We start from the raw sequence: 20,862 nt of genomic DNA on the forward strand, positions 1-20,862 counted from the left end.
AAGCCACCATTGCGACTTCATGATCATAAGCATAGTGGCCATACTTGGTTACATTCCAGTCCAACGTTTTCCAAATCAGACTCGTTCCTCGCTAGGTTGGGATCCATAAACCTCGTTCTGCATTGAATTTTTACAAGTTAAAATTCACTCTGCATTGAGTTTTTCTCACATTCACTCTGCATTGAATTTTTACTAGTTAAAACTCACTCTGCATTGAGTTTTTCTCACATTCACTCTACATTGAATTTTTCTTACAAGTTAAAATTCACTATGCATTGAGTTTTTCCTACATTCACTCTGCATTGAATTTTTTTTATAAGTTAAACTTCACTTTACATTGAGTTTTCCTTACATTTTGCACTTCACAATGATTTATACATAAGCCTTATACAAGTCGCCATTCTCATTCATTTCAGATGCGCAAACAAAAGCAGTAGCATGAAAACAAGACTCAAAATTTTATTTATTCACAAACTTGTACATAAGTTTCTTACAGTCATTCACAAGCAAAAAAAAAAAAAAACAAAAACAAAAACAAAAACATAAAACAAACCCTAAGTATAGGTTTTGTTCACACCAGTTACTCCTCCTCACTTGACACAAGGTCTTCTTCTTCAACGCCCTCATCTAGGGGGGTTTGGGCCACGTCATCTTCATCAATCCTTACACCGCTAAGGTCTAAATCTAGGAACAACTCTTCTGCCTTCCGCTTGAATATCTTCCAGCCACTGTCCCAGAACTCAGCAATTTCGTGTTTGTAGAAGTCCGACCGCTAGAAGCTCTTAACAACTTCTGCTTCAGTCCTGCCTCCAGCGGTCATTCCTGACGGGCCCGCCCCCCCAGACACCTCTTTTGCCAAGTTGCTGGCGACCACGACGTCGATCGGCATCTGGAAGTCAGCAGACCCCTTGAATTGCTCTACTGCTGCAACGCACAAATCGGGGTATGCTGCCCTTTCAGAGGCTGCCTTGGTTTTTTCTTCCTCTAACTCCTTCTGCAATCTTGTCTTCTCCTCCATTGCCCTAGCACGCTCATCCTCCAGCTCCTTCTGCAGCCCAGCAATCTTCACGTCTGCTTCATCCTTCTCTTTGATCTGCTGGGCGCACAGTTCTTCATTGTTGATCATAGCCTCTTCAAACCGCTCGGTGGCGACCGTGTAGGCATTCTAAGCATCCCCCAGCTTCTTCTGCTCGCCAACCAGCTGGAACTCGAGCGACACTACGTTGCGGCGTTTGTCCTCTAGCTCCAACTTGACCGCAAGCAGCTCAACATGGGCTCGAGCGGCAACATTACACTGAACAATCGCCAACACTTCTATTTTCTTCGCCTTCTCAGCCGCCTGCCAACCCCTGGCATATGCGCCTTGCGCAGCCTTCTTCCAACTTGCACTCTCCTTCTTGAAACTTGCAAGTTGGGCCTTAGCCTCCTCCGACTTGACCTTCGCAGCAGCCGCCTTTCTCAGCAGAGCCCCTGCTAAGGTGGTTACCTCTATTTGGGCAAAGCACAACCCCCTTAGCAGCTCAGCCTCATTGAACCTGACCACCGAGCGCACGGCTGCGTCGTCCACAATCTCCATAAGGCGACCTGCAGCCGCCCTAGCTGGGCCTTCTTCTCCCTCCAGCCGCCCAAACACTGCGCGAGCATGGTAGATAGTAGTCGTCAGTCTGGCCTCTTCTCCTTGGGACACAGGGCCCCCCTTGGGCTGCTGCTCCATCACTTCCTCAAGGTCAGTTGACCCACTCTCCAATTGTATCTTGGGGTCGAGGGCGCTTATGTGCCTTTCTTCCTCTGGGACCCCTTGACTCTTCTCCCCCTACGCCTCTGGAGCAACCACCATTTCTGGAGCAGCCTCCACCCCTTTCTCCTCTCTCTCCTCCTTCATCGGAGTGCCCTCACCAGCCACCATGGCTTTCTTCAATCCAGGCGCATCTAAGGTCCCCTCAGGGACAACCGTCCTCTTATTCTTCTTCTTCTTCAAGACCTCCTCCTCCTTGTTTGCCCTTTCCTTCACTGGATCAATGGAGGGCGGTCGTGGCTCAAAACTGCCCAAGTCTTTTTTCCCCAGCGGCTTGGGACGCGGTCAAATTCTTTCCCTTACGACCGGTTTTGGTGGCGGGCTTAACTGCGTTTCTTTGAACTTATTGGCTATGTCAAAAATGGTCTGGTCCTCCGCCTCTTGCGCTTTCCTTTTCACCTTAAGCTCTGTCGGTGCCAGATCCCCACCGGTCGGTTGAGGGCCCAATCCTGCGGCAAACAAAGCTGACGGTTGAATGAGGTCGTCCCATCTGACGCCCTCCTTCTCCCTCCATGCTTTCACCTTCTTCGCCCTCTCCTCTGCGGCCGCCCCCAGCGTTGTCTCCATAGACTTGGTGGGTACTCTCCACATCGTGCGTACTCCAACTCCACCGTTCGCGGATACGTAGAACCACCGCGGCCTCCATCCCTTAATCGATGACGACAACCCCACCACCAAACCCTTTCCTGCTGCTGCCTGCAAAGTGACCCAAGTTTCTTGCTAGCCCGAGGCCTTATAGCAGGCAAAAAACTCATCCACTGTCATGGCCGCCCCCTTGTTCGCCTTTGGCCACGCACTTATACAGGCTAGTACAATCTTCCATGCGTTGGGCATTAGTTGGCCTGGCGCCACTTCCAGTCAATTGAGGACACCCACTACCACCTGTGGAAGCGGCAACCTCAACCCTTTCTTCAACGCCTCCTCGTAGAGGGCAAACTCCCCCGGTTGGGCGTCGGATGGCCTTTTCGTTGCTGTTGGTAACATTAACTCTATTTCTTCAGGCACCTGGTATTTTTTCCGCATACCCTTCAACTCCTCCGCCGTAATGGTTGACTTGTCGGCCTTCGTATGCCAGTGATCTGGCTCAGCCTGGCTAATTAGCTTTAGAGCCGCTATCATTGTCAATGGACGAGGTAAACCTGCCGGCTCCCCTGACTTCTCCACTTGCCTCTCCCTCCTATATTGTTTCGCCAGGTCAACCGCGTCATCATCCCCTAGGGGATCAACCCTCGTGGTGGTTGCTTTCTCTTGTGCCATCTCTCTCGTATATCTTCGAATAGCTTCAGATACAGGCGCAAGAAAATTCAAGAAGTGTTGCAGGGGCGTATCGTTAGCAACGAAGGAGTTTACGATTAGAATGTTTTGATGTTTTGCACAAAGATAGGTAAAGCGAATAATCCCAAAGGCCCAAGGTTTGCCCGTATTCAAAGGGTCCCTATTAAATTTCGTCAGTTTGAAAATTTTTCAAAACAACGCCAAAACTGTCCTTTCAACACTCTATAATGACCTATCATTTCACTTCTGGCCCAACGCCTAACCTCCCCCACCACGAGATGCTGCCACGTGTACGACCACGATTCACTGCCCCCTTTCCCTACCCTGTCTTCTCCACTTCAAGTCATCATGTGATGCGTCGCCTCTCGAGCTCCGCACCCCGCCCCCTCACCCTTCGCGGTCGGCCCTCGTCATGATCGGTCCCTCCACTCAGTCACCCTTCGCGGTCGGCCCTCCTCATGATCAGTCCCCCCACTCGGCAACCCTTCTCGGTCGGCCCTCCTCATGATCAGTCCCTCTACTCGGTCACCCTTCGCGGTCGGCCCTCCTCATGATCGGTCCCTTCACTCGGCTACCCTTCGCGGTCGGCCCTCCTCATGATCGGTCCCTCCACTCGGTCACCCTTCGCGGTCGGCCCTCCTTATGATCGGTCCCACCACTCGGCTACCCTTCGCGGTCGGCCCTCCTCACGGTCGGTCCCTCTACTCGGCCACTTCTAGTCGGTCGTTCCTTTCCCTCGACCTTCAACCCCCATATTCCTTATTATTTCCTTCATTGGACTAAAGCTGCACTTGGGAATGGGAGACTACTGACGTGGATAGGCCCATAAATGCCATAACCCACTATGAACAACCTAAGCCTACCACTTAGGGCCCAATACATAACCCAACTGATAAGGCCCAGCACCATCTAGAAGTCAACATGGCATGAAGGACCAATAATATTCAGACACGTGGCAGGTAAAGGGCAAGCCACATCAGCAGACAAAGATCTGCAAAGTTATTGCCACTGCACATCGCCATTAATGCAGCCCCTCACTGCATTTATTACGACAACACCTCTCCGTCGAGACCGCACGCTCTCACCCTGAACAAGGTAAGCTACAACATAGACTTTTGGCCAAGGTGACAGGTCGGAAGGGACAACGAAATGATTACCAAAGGATATAAGCAAACGTTGAAGACAAGAAGAAGGTTAAGCTTTTCTATCTCTAATCTATCTACATATTCCACTCTCTCTCTAACTTGCTCGTCAGAGGGTTCGCTGGGGGACTCCCCGTTCCCCGTTGAACTCTTGTGCAGGTTCTCTGGTGGGCTTAGTCATTCGGACATTAGACTTGAGGAGCGTGGATCAGTCCAACCTGTCCTACCATCAAAAATTACATCATCATTACTCTACCAACTTTTACTTGGATTTAAGTAAAATTTACTTAAATTTATAAACTCAAAAATTATTTTGTGACTTTTAAATTTCATTTCTCTATCGACGTTTACTTCAATTTATAGGGGAAATTGCTTATAAGTAGAAAGTTGATAAAATTATTACATATGTATAAAATAGTTTAAAATTTTATTTATTAATGTTGATAAAATTTACCATTAATTTGTAATTATTCTTCAAGTTCTACATTGATATGAAATTTCCCTAAATTTATATACTCAAATTTATATTTGAGTGTTTATATTAAATAAAACTTTTCCCTTTACTTAAATTTATGTAAAAGAACAAAACAAGACATATATGGTTTGAGAGCATCTTCAATCCCTCAATAATTTTTTCATCAAATTCAAATTCTATAAGTAAGAGGGTGGCTAAATGCCCTTACTTTTATACTTTGGACCCTTTGTTTTTTTATTTTATTTTATTACAAGTTTGTCTTAATATCAAATTTCAATTTTGTCCCCATCCCTATCCTCCCAAGTCTAACTCTAACCTTAACCCTATCACCACTTTCACTGCTGCTGACACCCTCCAGCGACCAACCGACTCTCCGACGACTAACCCATCACCACTTCCCCTCCCGTCGACAACCTCTGGAACATTGCGATCTTCATTAACCCAGACCCAAAACCAAATATTTATGGAGAATAATCTAAATCGAGAGAGAGAAGTGAGGGTTTGCTGAGAGCAAAAGACAAAGACAAATTTACAAAAAAAGAAAAAGAAAAAGAAAATGGGTGATAGAAAAGAAGAACAATGTTGTAAGAGTAGAATGAAAAGAGTGCTTTGGGTAAGATGGATTTGAGAAGGCAATGCTATGCAAAAGAAAGGAAATGGAGGAAGAAGAAAAAGAAAGAAAATGAAATTAAAGGGTTAGTGGGCTGTGTTTTTAGGGTAGGACTGTTTTTCATGCGCAACTCTCTCTTTCTATCTCCTCGTCGATTTCTCTCTCTACTTCACTGTTTGGTCAATTTCTCTTTATTCGGTTACATAGAAACGAAGTTGTTGAATATATTCGGTGCTCCACAACCGAACATATGCCTTTTGTTCGGCTGCATACTATCAAACATCAGGTTTTTATTTGGAACTGGTGAACGGCGGCGAGAGTGGTTACGAAGGCAAAAAAAGAGGTTAGGGTACCTGTCTAAATGTGAGAGATGTCCCAGAAGTGTGCGAGTGGAGTTTGGAAGGAAGAGTAAGGGGTCATTAATGAGGAAGGGGCCTTGGGGGAGGGTGGTCGGAAGAAGAGGTCGCTAGAGTAGAAAGGGGACTGTCGGATGAGGGAATAAGGAGTTGCAATTGGAAGGTGTAGGGGTGGGGTTCAAATGGTATATTTGGGATTATGGTAGGGGTCCAAAGAAAAATAAAGAGGGAAGCAATTTTATGGTGGGGGTAGGGCTACAAATGAATAGAACTGTTCGTGAACAGGCTCAAATTTGGCTAGGTAAAAGTTCGTTTGAATTTAGTTCGTTAAATTTTTTCGCGTTTGAGCTCGAGCTCGAGCTGGTTAAATTTTTAATAAATAAGTCTAAACGTATTAAAGCTCAGCTCATTAGTTAGCTCGTTTAACATTTATTATTTATATATTAAATAATGTAATAATATGTATAAAAGATAAGATAAATATGTTATTTATATATTTAAAAAATATAAATGAAATAATAGTTAACTATAGATAGTACATTTATATAATAGTGGTAGTAGGCGTTGTTATTTTGGTAAAATATTGATTTTTTTTAGTATGTATCTATATAATTGTATAATCAAAATTTTAATTATAACTTTAGTCTCATACCAAGTATAAGTTTATAAATTTTTTAGCTCATTAAGGTTCGTGAACAGACTCGAACTCGAGTCAAGCTTAAGCCAACTCAGCTCAAGCATGATTCGTTAAATTTTTATTTTCGAGCTCGTTAAAATCTTAATAAACAAGTCTAAACATACTAAAACTCGGCTTGACTTGACTCAGCTCGGCTCGGTTCGGCTCGGCTCATTTGCAGTCCTAGTGAGGGGCCAAAGAAATGAGGAACCCAAAATAAAAAAGATAAGGACATTTTAGTGGCCCTTATAAATAAAGAGCTAATCTAATCATGTCATTAAACTTGTATTAAATTAAAGCATAAGTAAAATTTTCACCAAATTATGATTGAATCAAATTCTTCATTAAATTTTTACCAATTATATTTTTATTCAAATTTAATGAAATATATATATAAAAAAAAATAGTTGGAGATGATTCCCCCCAACCAAAAAAAAAAAAATGATTAAAATAGGTTTTTAGGTTTTAAAATGATTGAAAAAAAAGAAAGAAAGAGAGAATTAGGATGGAAGTCTTCATTATAGATAAACCTTTTAATCAACTTTCTCACTCAAATTTAATGAGAAAATGAGAGTAAGGATTGGAAGTGATGTAAAAACTTCGCCTAAATCTTTAATTCTTAATATTTATTTTATTAAATTTAAATTTAATTTAGCACTTTCTTATTAAATTTAAATTTAATAAAATTTTAAAAATAAAATATTAGAGATGATTATTTTCATCTAATTTAATGGAAAGTAAAATTTGTGGTAGTAGCTGAAATTTTAGTTTGTACAAAACTCGAGATCGAACGTCTAGATAATCACTTGAACGATTGGTACAACACTTATTTATCGTAACTATTATCTTTATTGACTGCTCTCACCTTTTTGCCAAATCACTAAGCCAAATTGTCAACAACATAAAATTCAGATAATTCAAACAAACTCACAATCGAACTACCAATAAAAATCATAAAAGGAAAGACCGGAGATGGTCAAATAAAAAGCACTATAAATTTTAAATTTTTTACTAAATAAATAATTAACTATTTCAGTCCACATAAAATCCACAAAATTATAAAGGGAAAATTAGTCTAGGGTCCCTCTCCCACTTTTGATAATGGAAGAGATCCACAAAATTATTTTTTTATGTCTAAGGTCCCTAAACATATCCCCTCTTTGTCTCTTCTTCCGTGCCCGATCTAAACAAAGAGCTACCATCAGAAGCTATGGACAAACAACTCTCTCTCCCTTTGCACCGAGATAGCACCACAGCGAAGCATAGCCCAACACCAACCTCAACACCACACGCAACCATAGCAGTAAACTTCTGATCAACTCTCTCTCACTCTCGGCGTCGCCGACACTGCTGCATTTTCACTCTTCACAACACCACTCCCTTCAGATACACCGTTTCCCGCCTCTCCTGGCTCCTCCGAGTCTCCACCTCCGATCGCGATCGCCGTCGCCGCCGTCGAAGAAGAAGACGATGACTGGCTTTATGTTCTTCATTAATTGTACAGTACTTATGAAGGGGGTAATTATATACTTTGACTTAAGATGTGCGTGGGTTTCATAGGCCATTGGTGTTATGTTATCCACTAAAGTGGTTTGATTGCTTTAATCTCCTTGCAACATCTCCCATTAAATTTGGAAATTTTCTTGTCAGTTTTCCCGTGGACGGAGGTCAAACAGTGAATAAGTAAATCTCATGTGCAGTACTTGTGGTTTGTTTCTTCATTTTTCTTCAATTTCCTTGATTACACTAGTAAAAGATCCTTGGGGCTTCTGTGGGAAATTAGAATAAAAATGCTAATTTAGTTTGAAAACGGTTTCACTGACAAAATTCACAAGAAGTACCACCGGAAGCATTTGGGCTAACGAGTTGAAAACTAGTTAAATAATTAAGATTTACCTGGTATATTATTTGGAGCATATATCTAATAAAAATATTATGTTGCATTCTTCCAATGGATGTGTCTGTGTCTGTAGTGTGTTTGTTAGTGTAAGAATTTAGAAATCAAAAATCCAAATATAAGAGAAAGATCAGTGGCTTCCCATGAGGCCATAGCTTTGTAGATATCCAGAGAAATTCCTTATCATTTTCCCTGCCTTCAACAACAACAACAACCATCTAGCTTTGAATTTCTCTGGTACAAATCAGAGAAATTCTCTTCAAACTAAAAAAATTCTCTCTGGTTTACTTAAAATTTTCTTTGATTTGTTTACCATTTTCTCTGCCTTCAACAACAACAACCATTTGAATAAATCAACCCCAACTATTAATTAAACAACAGATTTAAGAACATAAACCTTGCAATGGTTTGGACCAAAGAATTTATCTGGATTGTTCAAATTTCTCTGGTATGTCTTTGGTTTGTTTAAATTTCTCTGATTGTTCAAATTTCTCTGGTAAGTCTTTGGGTTGTTCAAATTTCTCTGGTAGGTCTTTGGATTGTTCAAATTTCTCTGGAAGCTTTATTATTGCCTCATGCTATCTCTAGTTAATCATTTGTCATGTTGTGTATTTGTGTTGATGCTATCAAAGTGCTCTTGCTTATATGGCTTTCATGGTGCTACTATAACTACTTATTTGATGTAGGAAGAAGAAGATGATGATGATGATGATGATGATGATGATGATGATGATAAAGGCTATCAAAGAATTTCTCTTGAGGAAGAATTTGAATTTGAACTCAGAGAAATTGGTCTAAGGTTTGTCAAAATGATTTCATAAAATGATGTTGTGATCTAGAGAAAATTTGTTAAAATGAATCCAGAGAAATTTGAATTTTCTCTGGTTTGAACTGAAATTTCTCTGGGTTGGTCCAGAGAAATTCTCTGACTTGGATTGAAAATTTCTCTGGATTGGTCCCTGGTATTAAGATTTTTCAACATAGAGTTTGTCATTTATCTTATTTCCATCGTCAACCTCTATGTCATGTTGCATCTCCAAACCACCCTCTGATGTTGAATCACAAGCTTTGCCCTTCATGATCATTTCCTTCCCGGAATTGTCATCAATCTATTCTTAACATTTTCAACTCAGAGAATTTCTCTGGACTAATTTTCTCTGAACCAGAATTTCTCTGGACTAATTTTCTCTGGACTAATTTTCTCTGAACCAGAATTTCTCTGGACTAATTTTCTCTAGACCAATTTTCTCTGGACTGAAATTTCTCTGGACTGAAATTTCTCTGGATCAAGGTTGAGGGACCTTAGACATTATGAAAATATTGTTAGGGACCTTAGACATTATAAAAATATTTGATGTCCTTTATGCTATAAAATCATAATACTAGGGACCTTAAAAAAAAAACCCCAATTATAAAACCAACCCTTATATAAGATATTTAATTATTTATTGAGTAAAAGATTTGATATCCTAACCTAACATTATCTGGTCTAAGAGCATCTCTAACCGTTCACTTCTTTTTTCATTAAATTTGAGTAAAAAATAGGTTGTTTTCTCAATTTGATACTTCTTCTTCCAACGGTGAGCATCAAAGCAGAATTGAGGGAGGTGGTCGACCGGTAAGGGCAATATTTATTTTTTATTTTTTATTTTTTTATTTGTTTGAATCTTTTTTTTGACCGGTTTGAACCTACCTATTTAAAAGGGGACCGATCGACCGATTGGTCTCCTCTAACGGTCACGCACAATAATTTGGTGAAACCTATATTCTGTTTTCAATTTGATGATTTTTTTGTTCAATTCTCATTTTGATATCAATTTGGCGAAACCGTTAGAGTTTCAAAAAAATATATTTTTTACCAAATTTTAAATTTAATTAAATTTGATTGGTTAACTGATGGAGATGGTCTAACTAGGCTTACCACTTTTTTGTTTGAACGAATTGGCTTACCACTTAACCAGTAGCAGAATCGTCGGTCCGTTGAGAATCGGAACTCTCTGTGCGGTTCAACAATGGAGGTTTCTTCGTTTTCCACAAGCTCAAGAGGATTCTGGGCTTCTTCTTCTTCTTCTTCACCAGGTCTCCTTATTGATGATGATATATATACTGTAACTTTTTATTATTCATAATACGTGTGTCTCTATATGTAGATACCCAACGGACTGACTGATGTGAGCTTCATAAAAGGATTTTGAACTTTTATTATGATGATGATGATTTTAGGGGTCACAATGCCTACTCGAATCTCTATTGAAACAGAAATCAATTGATGATTTTGTTTACAATTCTGTTCGTTTTCACGCCACGAACTAACATTCTTCAAATTCCGAATGTTTTCTTTCTTTATTTTGTATGTTCTTTCCCTCAGAAACCCTAATTCCTTATCAATTTCATCATACAATTTCTTTAGTTCGTTACGATATTTTCTTGGCTGTACAGTGTATACAGGGTAGTATATTGATGCAGCATAGTATTTTTTTTTTGGGGGGGTAAATTACATTGGTAGTTTCTACATTGTTGTGCCTGTGTGTCATTTTGATATCTACGCTTTCAACTGGCTCAATTTTGACCATTGATTTTAAATTTTGTGTCAATTTAGTCCGATTGATAAAATTGTTAAGAGTGTTTGACAGAAAACAGGAGTTAATTTTCTCCTAAATTATGACACATGCCGCTCATGAGCATATTTTTGTTAAAAATGTTAACAGCGGTAATGAATTGGACCCAATTGAGAGAAAGTCATAAATTCAGGTCAAAATTAAACCAATTGAAACTACCATGACCAAAATGATGAAGAGCCAAAATATAAAGGCTACTGGTATAATTTGCCCTTTGTTTATTTTTTTGGTTCGTTTGTTTTCTATTCACCTTTTGCAAAAAAATAAAAATAAATAAAAAATTGCATCCTTCTTTAGCCATTTTGTGTTAGCAAAGCCAATTTAATTATTTTTAAATAATGGACTACTATGTGTGCTAAATAATCTTTTCTTTAGCCATTATGTGTTGTTGTTTGATATCACTTATAAGTTAGTTTTATAGTTTTTTAAATTATTAACTTAAAAAAATTAAAATAAGTTGTAAATTTGTTTGGTGCATTTTTTGATAATTTGTGAAAAAATTGAATTTGGTTGGTTAAATAAACTGTCACATAACATTTTTGTTGTGCAAATATGCGGAAGGGCTCAAAAGGTTATAATTAAGACAAAAGAACTACAGATAATTTGTAGCTTAAGAAAATTTCATTTGTTTTGGCCAAATAAGCGTAAAATAAATTATAATTTAAGGTTGCAACCAAATTAGTTAATTTTTTTAAGCAGACAAGCCAAATAATTTGATTTATTAGTGTGGGAGCCGAATTTAATTGGATCAATAGGGACGAGTAGACCCGTCCGGTCCGGAACGTAGCTTCTATTCGGGTTTGATCTTAGTCAATCAAAGAGCCGAATAAAGTAACCAGCACTACAGCCAGTATAGCAAAGGCCAAGTATAAGTACGCGTAAAGATCATGAATGGGCCTGGCCCTAAGGCCCAAAAAGAATACTATAAATATGGGATCATCAGTCAGAGAAAGGTACGTGAGAACTATTACACTTAATTTAAAATACAAGTAATTTAGAGAGCAGAGACTGACTTACCCGTCGGAGTGCTAATTCCAGCACTTCGGACCGGATTGTTAATTCTTTTTTAGGTGGCTACCTGAGGATCACAAGCGTCCCCCAGGATTGGAAGAGTATTTCTAAACCACTTCCCCACAATTAGTGCTATCAAATGGGACTGTGTTTGCATATATCATTAGGAATTATGTGCTTAGTAACACAAGTGATTGCATATGGCCCTTCTGCTCCTCAATGTGTTTCTATTAGTTCCTTGTTTCTGGCCTACCTTTAAATTTGAATAGATATTATTAGCACACATCATGCATGCAGATATTTTGGGTAAGGCTGGTTACTGTATTCAAATCATCCATGTTTTTAAATTGCAGAGACATTGTTGCGCAGAAGGATAAAACTTCCTATTTGGCACCGGGTTTCTGTCTCCATTTCACCATTTAAAAGCATTGAGCAACCTGCATTGGGTCGAACTAGATCTCTAATTCAAAAGGGTCTGCAGGTTCAATTTTGTATTACTGAAATTGGATATCTTGTTCTTTTATAATTTTTGATGTATAATGTTTTGAAATGCTTTGTAAGCACATTCTGTGTGTTGAACCCACAGAATTCTTTTTCGGTGGTTCGTAGCCAAAAGAAGGATGTTCCTGTGTTAGAAGCCAGGTAGGCCATTTTGCAAGATGAGATTACATGAAATTGAATTTAATTGGTGCAGAAATTTTGTATCACATATAATCTGTGATTACAATAAAAAAGATAACTGCAATGAATAGTATTTGAAAACTAGTTGCGGTTGTATTTACATGAACTTTTGGCTTCAGTGTAGGGGACAAGTAATTGGAGGGTCATATTTTTAACATTAATTTTTTCTCTCAAGGGCCTATTACAGATATTTAAGTGATATACTTTTTGTGTTCGAAACAGCTTATTTGCTAAGTTGTCATGTCTTCTTAGGTAAATTTTTTGTTCTGCATATTATTTGATAAAAATGGTGGAATTGTGCTGGAGTAGAGGCCACTTCTAGGATTTATGCATCTTTACTTTCGTAACTATATCTAGAATGCATTGTGTCTGTTAATTTAATTTAATTCTATGTTGTATTTATTAATAATAGCTCTTGTTTCTATCTTTTCAAGGTGTATGGATGAGATATACAATGCTTTGGCTGAACGTCTTGTTCCAACAGCAGCAGCAGCATCAAATCCCAATTTCAAGTAAGTTGTAGCTTCGTGAATCAGGGAAACAATATCTTCTGGTATTTCTCTATGACTTGAGGTTTCTGTTCGGCATTTACATACTGAAGTACTTAACAGCATCTATCTCAACCCTAGAGATCGACCATTCTTTCCTTTCCTGGAATCTAGCTCTTTATAAGGCCATGTTTACTAAACAACTTTTCTTCCCTTGAGCGCTAGAAATATCTGTACAACTTACTCCCCTGTTGTAACCCTTTATTGTCATCTAGCTTCTCTGATCCTTAGTTTCCCTTTCTGTTTTTGTTTTGAGTATCTTACTGGCAAATGGCAATTATATATATTGATTTTTTTCACGAATGTTTGCTTTCCCGTTTGAAACCTTCTTCATGTCAAGGAACTCAAAAGAATTTCTGCGAAGTCGACTTTAAATATTATACGGCTGTTATATTGTGTGACCCTCAATAGTTACTTATCTTATACTTGAATGCATAGAGAGAATTTGATTTGAGGAACTGATAGATACTCAGTTTATTGAGTATATAGATTTGTATGAAACTCTTAGGACTGTGTTTGAATGCATCAAGTGTAACTTTTCTTGCATGTAAACTTGTACATTTTCGGATAGATTTCCCTATCTTTTCCTAATCATGGTCCCCATCTGTCCACCTGCATGGTACTCTTTGGACTACTGGGACCAGAAACTGCACAAGAAATGAATAGTTTAGAATCAATAACACCTAAGTGGTCGTTTGGCAATGACTTTTTTGGTTGGTTTTTTGATTTTTTTGACTTTTTTAGCTTGGGCCTTTTTTGTTTGTTTGGTTTTCTTGTTTGGCTTTTTAGCTTTGTTTTGGGTAAATTTTTTTTGTCCTTTTGTGGTTTTTGGCTTTTTTGGCTTTTTTTTTGTCCTTTTGTGATTTTTTAGCCCAACTCAAAAACCAAACGACCCCTAAATGTGTGTAAGTTTTTCACTGGCATCACTGTAAAGAGTAACCTTTCTGTTCTTTTATTTTAGCAATTATCAGATCTTGTGAATTATTCTCTAATGAAATAATCATCCTGTCGTATCATGCAGGCATATTGTGGGTTTGGCTGGTCCTCCTGGTGCTGGAAAGAGTACTGTTGCATTTGAAATAGTTCGGCGTGTAAACAAGTTATGGTATGAAAAATCTTGTTCTTTTGATTCACAAGTTGAGCCCCCAGAAGTGGCTACAGTCCTTCCAATGGATGGGTTCCACCTTTATCGTCATCAGTTGGATGCAATGGAGGTTGTCTTCCTTTGATTAATTTTTATTATCTGTTCATTGTTCTTCTGCAATTTTGTTACTGGTGGGTGTGGCACTAGCTTTGGTCCAAAGTAATACTTTAAACAAAATTTGGAAAAAAAAGAGAGTAAAAGATGAGACTGAACTTCAGGCAATAGAGAAACATGTTTGAACAAAACTCGTTATCCTTTTTTTTATTTTTTTATTTTTAAAATTTTATATAACTATATTAAAATCATAACTTTTTGTTGTTCATGGTTGGTTTCCAGGTGACTCCATTGTAAAATAGATTCTGATTCAGTGGAGGTCAAAACTTTGATTTTCGTAAAATGTATCTAGTTTTTTTCATAACATCTTATATATATATTAAATAGTGAATGCCATAGGAATTCCGATGTTCAAATTCCTTTAGAACATCAAAAGCAAGTATCAGCTTGAGCAAGCATTATATTTTGGTTAATATCACTATGATAGGAAAAGCTATGCCATTTCAGAATGATACTCTACTCTGGTTCATTGATTTGTTTACTCTATTACTTAGTTAATGCTTGTGATGTAGACAAAGACGGTAAGAATTGTATAATGCTTCTTTTGCAATGTAAAGAACTGTGCCACTATGATATGTCTTACTATATTGGGTATATGTGCATACATGTGAATGCACACAAAAGATACACACGCAGACAAGAAAAAGCAGGCTTTTGGTGCTGAAATTTCATAGACACTTCTTATTGTTGGAATTTTGTTTTTGCATATTCAGGATCCAGAGGAAGCTCATGCGAGAAGGGGAGGTGAGCTTCCTTTGTCTGGTAATTTTTTGTTTTAGATCTTGTTAGTGTTTGAAATCGTTGCTTGTTCCATTGGTTAACCAGCTCCATGGACATTTGATCCTGAACTACTGCTAAAATGTCTCAAGACTTTGAAGAATCAGGTGAGTAGCTATTTATGTTGAAATTGTAGATTTAGTTCATAGACTTATGGAAATTTTTTTACGGCTCTCTTCTATAGTACTTTGGAATTTATTTCTTGTAGGCAAGAATAGCATGTATGCTTTCTTTCCTCATATTGAGTTCTGATGGTTATTTCTCTTTCAGGGATCAGTTTACGCTCCTTCATTTGACCATGGTGTTGGAGATCCAGTTGAAGATGATATTTTTGTGAACCTTCAGTAAGTATTTTTCTTCATTTGGATATACAATTTTTTTCTTCTTTTGGTTATACAATCTTGTTCATATCTTTTGATTTTCTAGGAATGGATAACCTGTGAAAAAATTTGTGTGAATGCTTTTGATCTGCTAAATTCGAGGGGGAAAGATGTAGATCTCAGTATACTTAACAGTTCCTTTTTCCATGTTCAAAATCAATGACTTAAAAAAAATAAAAAATTCTGTTGATACCAGTTTGAACTTAGAATTGGTTTAGGTAGTATAAAACCTTGTTGTAAGTATTCTACATTGTGAACATTAAGGGCATGGACTTCTATGAACAGACGTGGTGCAACAGGAATCACAATGCTTATCCCTGATATATGTGGTGCGGTCATCAAGAATATAAAGTGATGAATATAAATTTTGTGATTTTTCCTTTCATTTACTTCCCAAAATATCTATAGAAATTAGTATAGAAGTGAGAAGGCTCCTGATAATAACTCTTATGTTCTAATCCTTGTGGAACGTGAACTTTGACACCACTGATGATCGATGATGAGTGTCACTCTTCCATTTTTCATCTTCCTCTTCCTCTTCCACTTCTTTTTTTTTTATTTTATGTTGTTTTCTTTACTTTTTTCTTCCTTTATTTTTCTTTTGTTCAAGTCCCCGCCTATATCCATTTTTAAATGATTGCCATGCATTTTGGGAACAAGTTCAGCTCTTCTGAGTATATTATGCACTACTTTCTCGAAAGAGGAAAAGCATAATAAAGAAAATAGTTTGTTTTTGCAAAATTGTCGGTGAAACAAAAGGTACTAGAAATTTTAAAAATTTGGATTCAATTTATTGGAATATAAGCAGTGGAATATTTTCATGAAGACAAACATAATATTTAAGCGCATGAAGCGACTGATTAATGAAATCTCCCCTTCCCTCCTTTTTTCTTTCTCCAACTATGTACTTGAAAGTAGGGCCTTGAAATTTAAATAGTTGGTGAGATTTCTGCTTGTGTATTGAACTAAAGTTGATGAAATTATTAAAGTACAATTAAGAGATGAACTTTGTAGTTTGTACCAACATTTTGGCAACAGGTTTATCCTGGGGTAGCATCCATAATGGAAGTTGAATAAAATTCCAGTCAGATTATGATATTCAAAGGTTAAATTGTTGCTAGAAGGAACTGAAAAACCAATCAGTGTGTTTGGTTTTAGTTATCTGAATTCGATTTTCTGAAAATTGAATTTTTTATTTTTCGTATTTTTTTTGTTTTTAGTGAATATTTTTAAAATTTTAAGCATTTTTTTTTTACTTTTTTAGATGTACTTTATTTAGATGTATCTAAAAAGTAAAATATTTGTAAAAAAATATTTTAAAAAATTAATAAATACACAAAAATATACTGAATTTTTGTATTTTTTTTTTTTTGTATTTTTGGTATTTAGTAAATTTTTTAAAGATTTTTTTTTCACGAAAATTATACTTTTTAAGTGTATTTATGTTAGATGTGTCTAAAAATTTAAAAAATTGCTTAAAATATTAAAAAAATTCAATAAAAACAAAAAAAATACGGAAAACATGAAAATAGAATTTTCTAGAAAGTGTTTTTAAAAAACTGAAAAAAAACACGGTGATATGTTTTTTGTCCCAAAAGAAAAAAAAAAGAAAGAAAAAAAAGAAAAAAAAAAAAGAAAATGCTATATGCATGATTGTGATCTTTGCTAATATTGGGGGTGTTTGTTTTAACTTTTCAAAGCTAATTTATAGCTTTTAGCCTTGAAAAAGTTAGTTTGGATTGTTTGGTTAAACTTGTTTCAAACAGCTTCTGATTCTAATAGCTTATTTTAACTCAAAAAAGCTGATTCTGAGAAGTTGCTGACTCATTGCTTCTGATTATCAGTTTCTGTTGTGAACATGTTAATTTATAGTTATACTCTTGGATTTTATTTATTTTTTATTTATTTTTAAATAGAAAAAGACCCAAATAGATTATAGATTATTATTATTATTTTTTATGAGAAATGTAGACAAACAAAAAATAAAAATTAATTGAAAAAACTATTTTACAGCTTATTTAACAAATACTACTCAGCAACTTAAATCTATAATCTAACAGTTACACCAAACAGATTAACAACTTCTGATTAAAATCATAATTTATAATCTGTTAAGTTATAATCTATAAGCTGTTTTAACAGTTACACTAAACGGGGCCATTATTTTAGTGGAATTCTCATTCATGCTTTGTGACGATGCAAAATTTTTTCTGGCCTTTGGTTGTCCTAGTTATTGTTGTATATTTTATTATTTTGGCAATGTTTGAGATAATGATTTTGGAAATTGATTTCATAGATTAGTACCCTGAGCATTCAATGCTTTTTAAAATTCTCGAGCAAAGGGCACTGTAGTGTTTCTTTTGCATATATATCCTGTTAGTCCATTTATTTTGTTTCATTCCATGTTCGAGGGAACGATTATGTTATTATAATTGTAGCACTTCAAATAGTTGAACCATCTCTATACCATTGATAATGCATCACCGTTCTCCTCTTTGCAGGCACAAAGTGGTGGTAGTAGAAGGTAATTATCTGCTCTTGGAAGAAGGGGTGTGGAGGGAGATATCTTCTGTTTTTGATGAGAAGTGGTAAACAATAGATTCTTCCATGTTATTCTTACTTCTTTACTTAATATTTGAGGCTAGAAAGATTTGTGGAATCACTACTTTTAAAAATACAATTTAAAAAAAAAAGGTAAACTATCAATAGGTCCTAATAGTTAGACTTAATTCCCATCAAGTCTAATTGAAAATAAGTCTTGGTAAAATTGTCGCTAAAAATAAATTTTTTTGTGATAATTTTTTTATATATGTTGCTAAAAATTGACAATTAGCGACTTTTTTTGTCATAATTTTTATAAATTGTCGCTAAAACTTACAATTAGTGATTTTTTTTTATGACATTTTTTCCATAGGACCTATTAGACAATAAGTCCACTTATTAGGACCTACACGGAAGTACCCCTTTAAAAAAATGTGTTGAATAACTACCATTGCTCCCAGGAAAACCTAGCAGGAGATCGACTTATGGAACAGATTGGTTCCCTGCAGAAGCCTTAGCGATAGGGATACCAATCTTGATAGTATACATTTCTCTTAGATATTATTTATGATGTCTATTTATGTTTGATTGTCTACACATTTAGCTCATGACTTTTCATTTTAAAGGCGTGTGAGGCTTATATGTACCCAAGTAGGAAAAAGCTAATAAAAACGAGCAAGATAAACTTTCTTTGTTTGGAACCCTATTTCTATTTGGGTATTGGAAAATCCTCATCAATGTTATGGAAAAGAAGCCATTGATAATTTTTGTTTTTCCTCTACCTGTTCCTAAGTTCCAAAAAGAGCTTAATAAATGTTTATAGGGCGGATCACCTGAACTGGTGTAACAGTTTTCAAACTAACGTTAATTGCTATAAATATATGATTTTGACAATGGTAGCTTCGTATGTAATCTGCTTCATCTGCAATTTCATAGTGTATTTGATAATGGTTATAAAAATGAGGAATACATTTCTAAAGAGTAATGGCCTAACAAAGATGTCTCCACTTCCTGTTCCCTTTGTTTTTTGGAAAACTTTGGTAATGCTCCTAGTGTATGTTTTGTTGAGATGCTTGGACTCTGGCATTTATGTCAACATGGTGACTTGACTTAGATCTGTATGGAGTTGCACTTTATAAACAAATTATATTTTGTTTGACGGCATGTTCACCCCTTGTAACATAAGCCTATAGTAAATTACTATCTTCCTAAATAAGCTGGGAAAAATAATTTTTCCTTTTATTTTGTGGCAACATTAAATTCAGAATTTTGGGCCTTATTTGGGATAATGTCTTTTGGAATCTGATTTCTTTCAAAGGTTCATCGAGGTTGATATTGAGACAGCAATGCAACGAGTTTTAAAGAGACATATATTGACTGGTATGCATTTGTATATTGTTAATCAACCACTTGTTAACATGCATGATGAAAACAAAGTGTGTGTTGATTTTATTTCTGTCTATTGTAGGAAAACCTCCAGATGTTGCTAAATGGCGGGTAAGCTTGATGTCATGGTGCTTATAACTTCCATTGATGGTTTATTGATTCTTGTCTATTACTGGTTCCACATTACTTAATGTACCCCTAAGTTTTTTGGTTTTTTAAAACTTACATGACCAAATTAATCATGCAGATAGAGTACAATGACCGGCCTAATGCAGAGCTAATTGACAAGTCCAAGAAAAATGCGGATTTGTTAATCAAGTCAATTGATTTCTGAAGTTGAATCCCATCTATAATTAGAAGAGAGAAGGAATTGACAAGTTCAGTTCAATCGTGTTCACCATTTGAAGCAAAATGATGAATGACAGTCTAATGGCGAAGCCATGAACAAGTTGAATAAAAATGCAGATACTGACTTGTTTAAGTTAAGGTGACTCGGACAAGAAGAGTAGGAAGCGACTGCTGGGTTAGTGAATCTTGTTTCTTCTAAAGTTAATAATGAAAAGTAGTAAATTTATTTATTTATTTTTGGTTATACAAATGGAAACAGTACGATTGCTTTTGTCATTATATAGTTTTACGCTGTATTTGGTTAGGAGATTTGGAGATGGATTTAGAAAGGAAAAGGAAAAAGGTGTGTGAAACTAGGTGAAATGTAGGTATGTTTTATTCATATTTCACCTATTTTTTCCATTTTTCTTTCCAAATCCCTCTCCAAATTCCCCAACCAAACACAGCATTAATGTATATATTGTAAGTTATTGATCAAGAATTTGAAACCGTTTATATTTCTTTCTTATTGCAAAAGTGGCATAGATAGTGCAACTTCAAAATGGAATAGTGTAATAATTGTTTATAAAATGTTGCATGACAATGACCATCAAAATATGCCAGCCAGTTATGGTCCATCAGCAAACATAACAAACCATATATATATATATATATTAGCTGTTTGTGCAAAATCCGATGTATTTCTAATTTCAAATTAAAAAAAAAAAACTTGAACATGTATGCTAATTGAAGTGTAGACTTTTATATAATAAAATAAATATATAATAGATTGAATTGTCTGTGGACATATTTAGTTTGCGCAGCTCATTTACTGTAAGTTCCGTTTCGATTATCTATTCTATTAAATTTTTAGACATCTATCTCTAAATCATTTATGAGAAAAATTTATATTAATTCAATCATATAAATTCTTTATATTTGTCTTAAAAAATATTAGAGGATAAGTATGATTTTTAAAAGAGATTATTTATTTTTTAACAAGAAATATGATGAACTTATCATATCAATTTATTTATTTTTTGATATACACAAACGAAATTAGAAATTAAATATATTAAGATACCAAAGCGAGACCCTTGGTGGATCCA

At 36.1% G+C, this 20,862-nt stretch overlaps 1 protein-coding gene across 2 annotated transcripts; it reads left to right on the forward strand.

Moving 5' to 3' along the window:
- The first annotated feature begins 10,121 nt into the window (after positions 1 to 10,121).
- LOC114282903 (P-loop containing nucleoside triphosphate hydrolases superfamily protein) lies at positions 10,122 to 20,274 on the forward strand. 2 transcript variants are annotated; one of them, XM_028225672.2, is made up of 13 exons: positions 10,161 to 11,797; positions 11,883 to 11,956; positions 12,209 to 12,336; positions 12,442 to 12,497; positions 12,971 to 13,048; positions 14,106 to 14,298; positions 15,056 to 15,086; positions 15,168 to 15,226; positions 15,390 to 15,463; positions 18,001 to 18,087; positions 19,359 to 19,420; positions 19,509 to 19,537; positions 19,674 to 20,274. In XM_028225672.2, exons 1-13 carry the CDS (start codon positions 11,736 to 11,738, stop codon positions 19,758 to 19,760), a joined length of 1,020 nt encoding a protein of 339 aa, XP_028081473.2. In that variant the 5' UTR covers positions 10,161 to 11,735; the 3' UTR covers positions 19,761 to 20,274. The 2 variants fall into 2 exon arrangements, with proteins under 2 accessions (XP_028081474.2, XP_028081473.2); XM_028225673.2 differs by lacking the exon at positions 11,883 to 11,956 and having other exon boundaries at positions 10,122 to 10,305.
- Positions 20,275 to 20,862: the final 588 nt, after the last annotated feature.

This window comes from Camellia sinensis, chromosome 12 (genome assembly GCF_055761805.1).
Source record: "Camellia sinensis isolate YWXY chromosome 12, ASM5576180v1, whole genome shotgun sequence".
NCBI classification, from domain to species: Eukaryota; Viridiplantae; Streptophyta; class Magnoliopsida; order Ericales; family Theaceae; genus Camellia; species Camellia sinensis.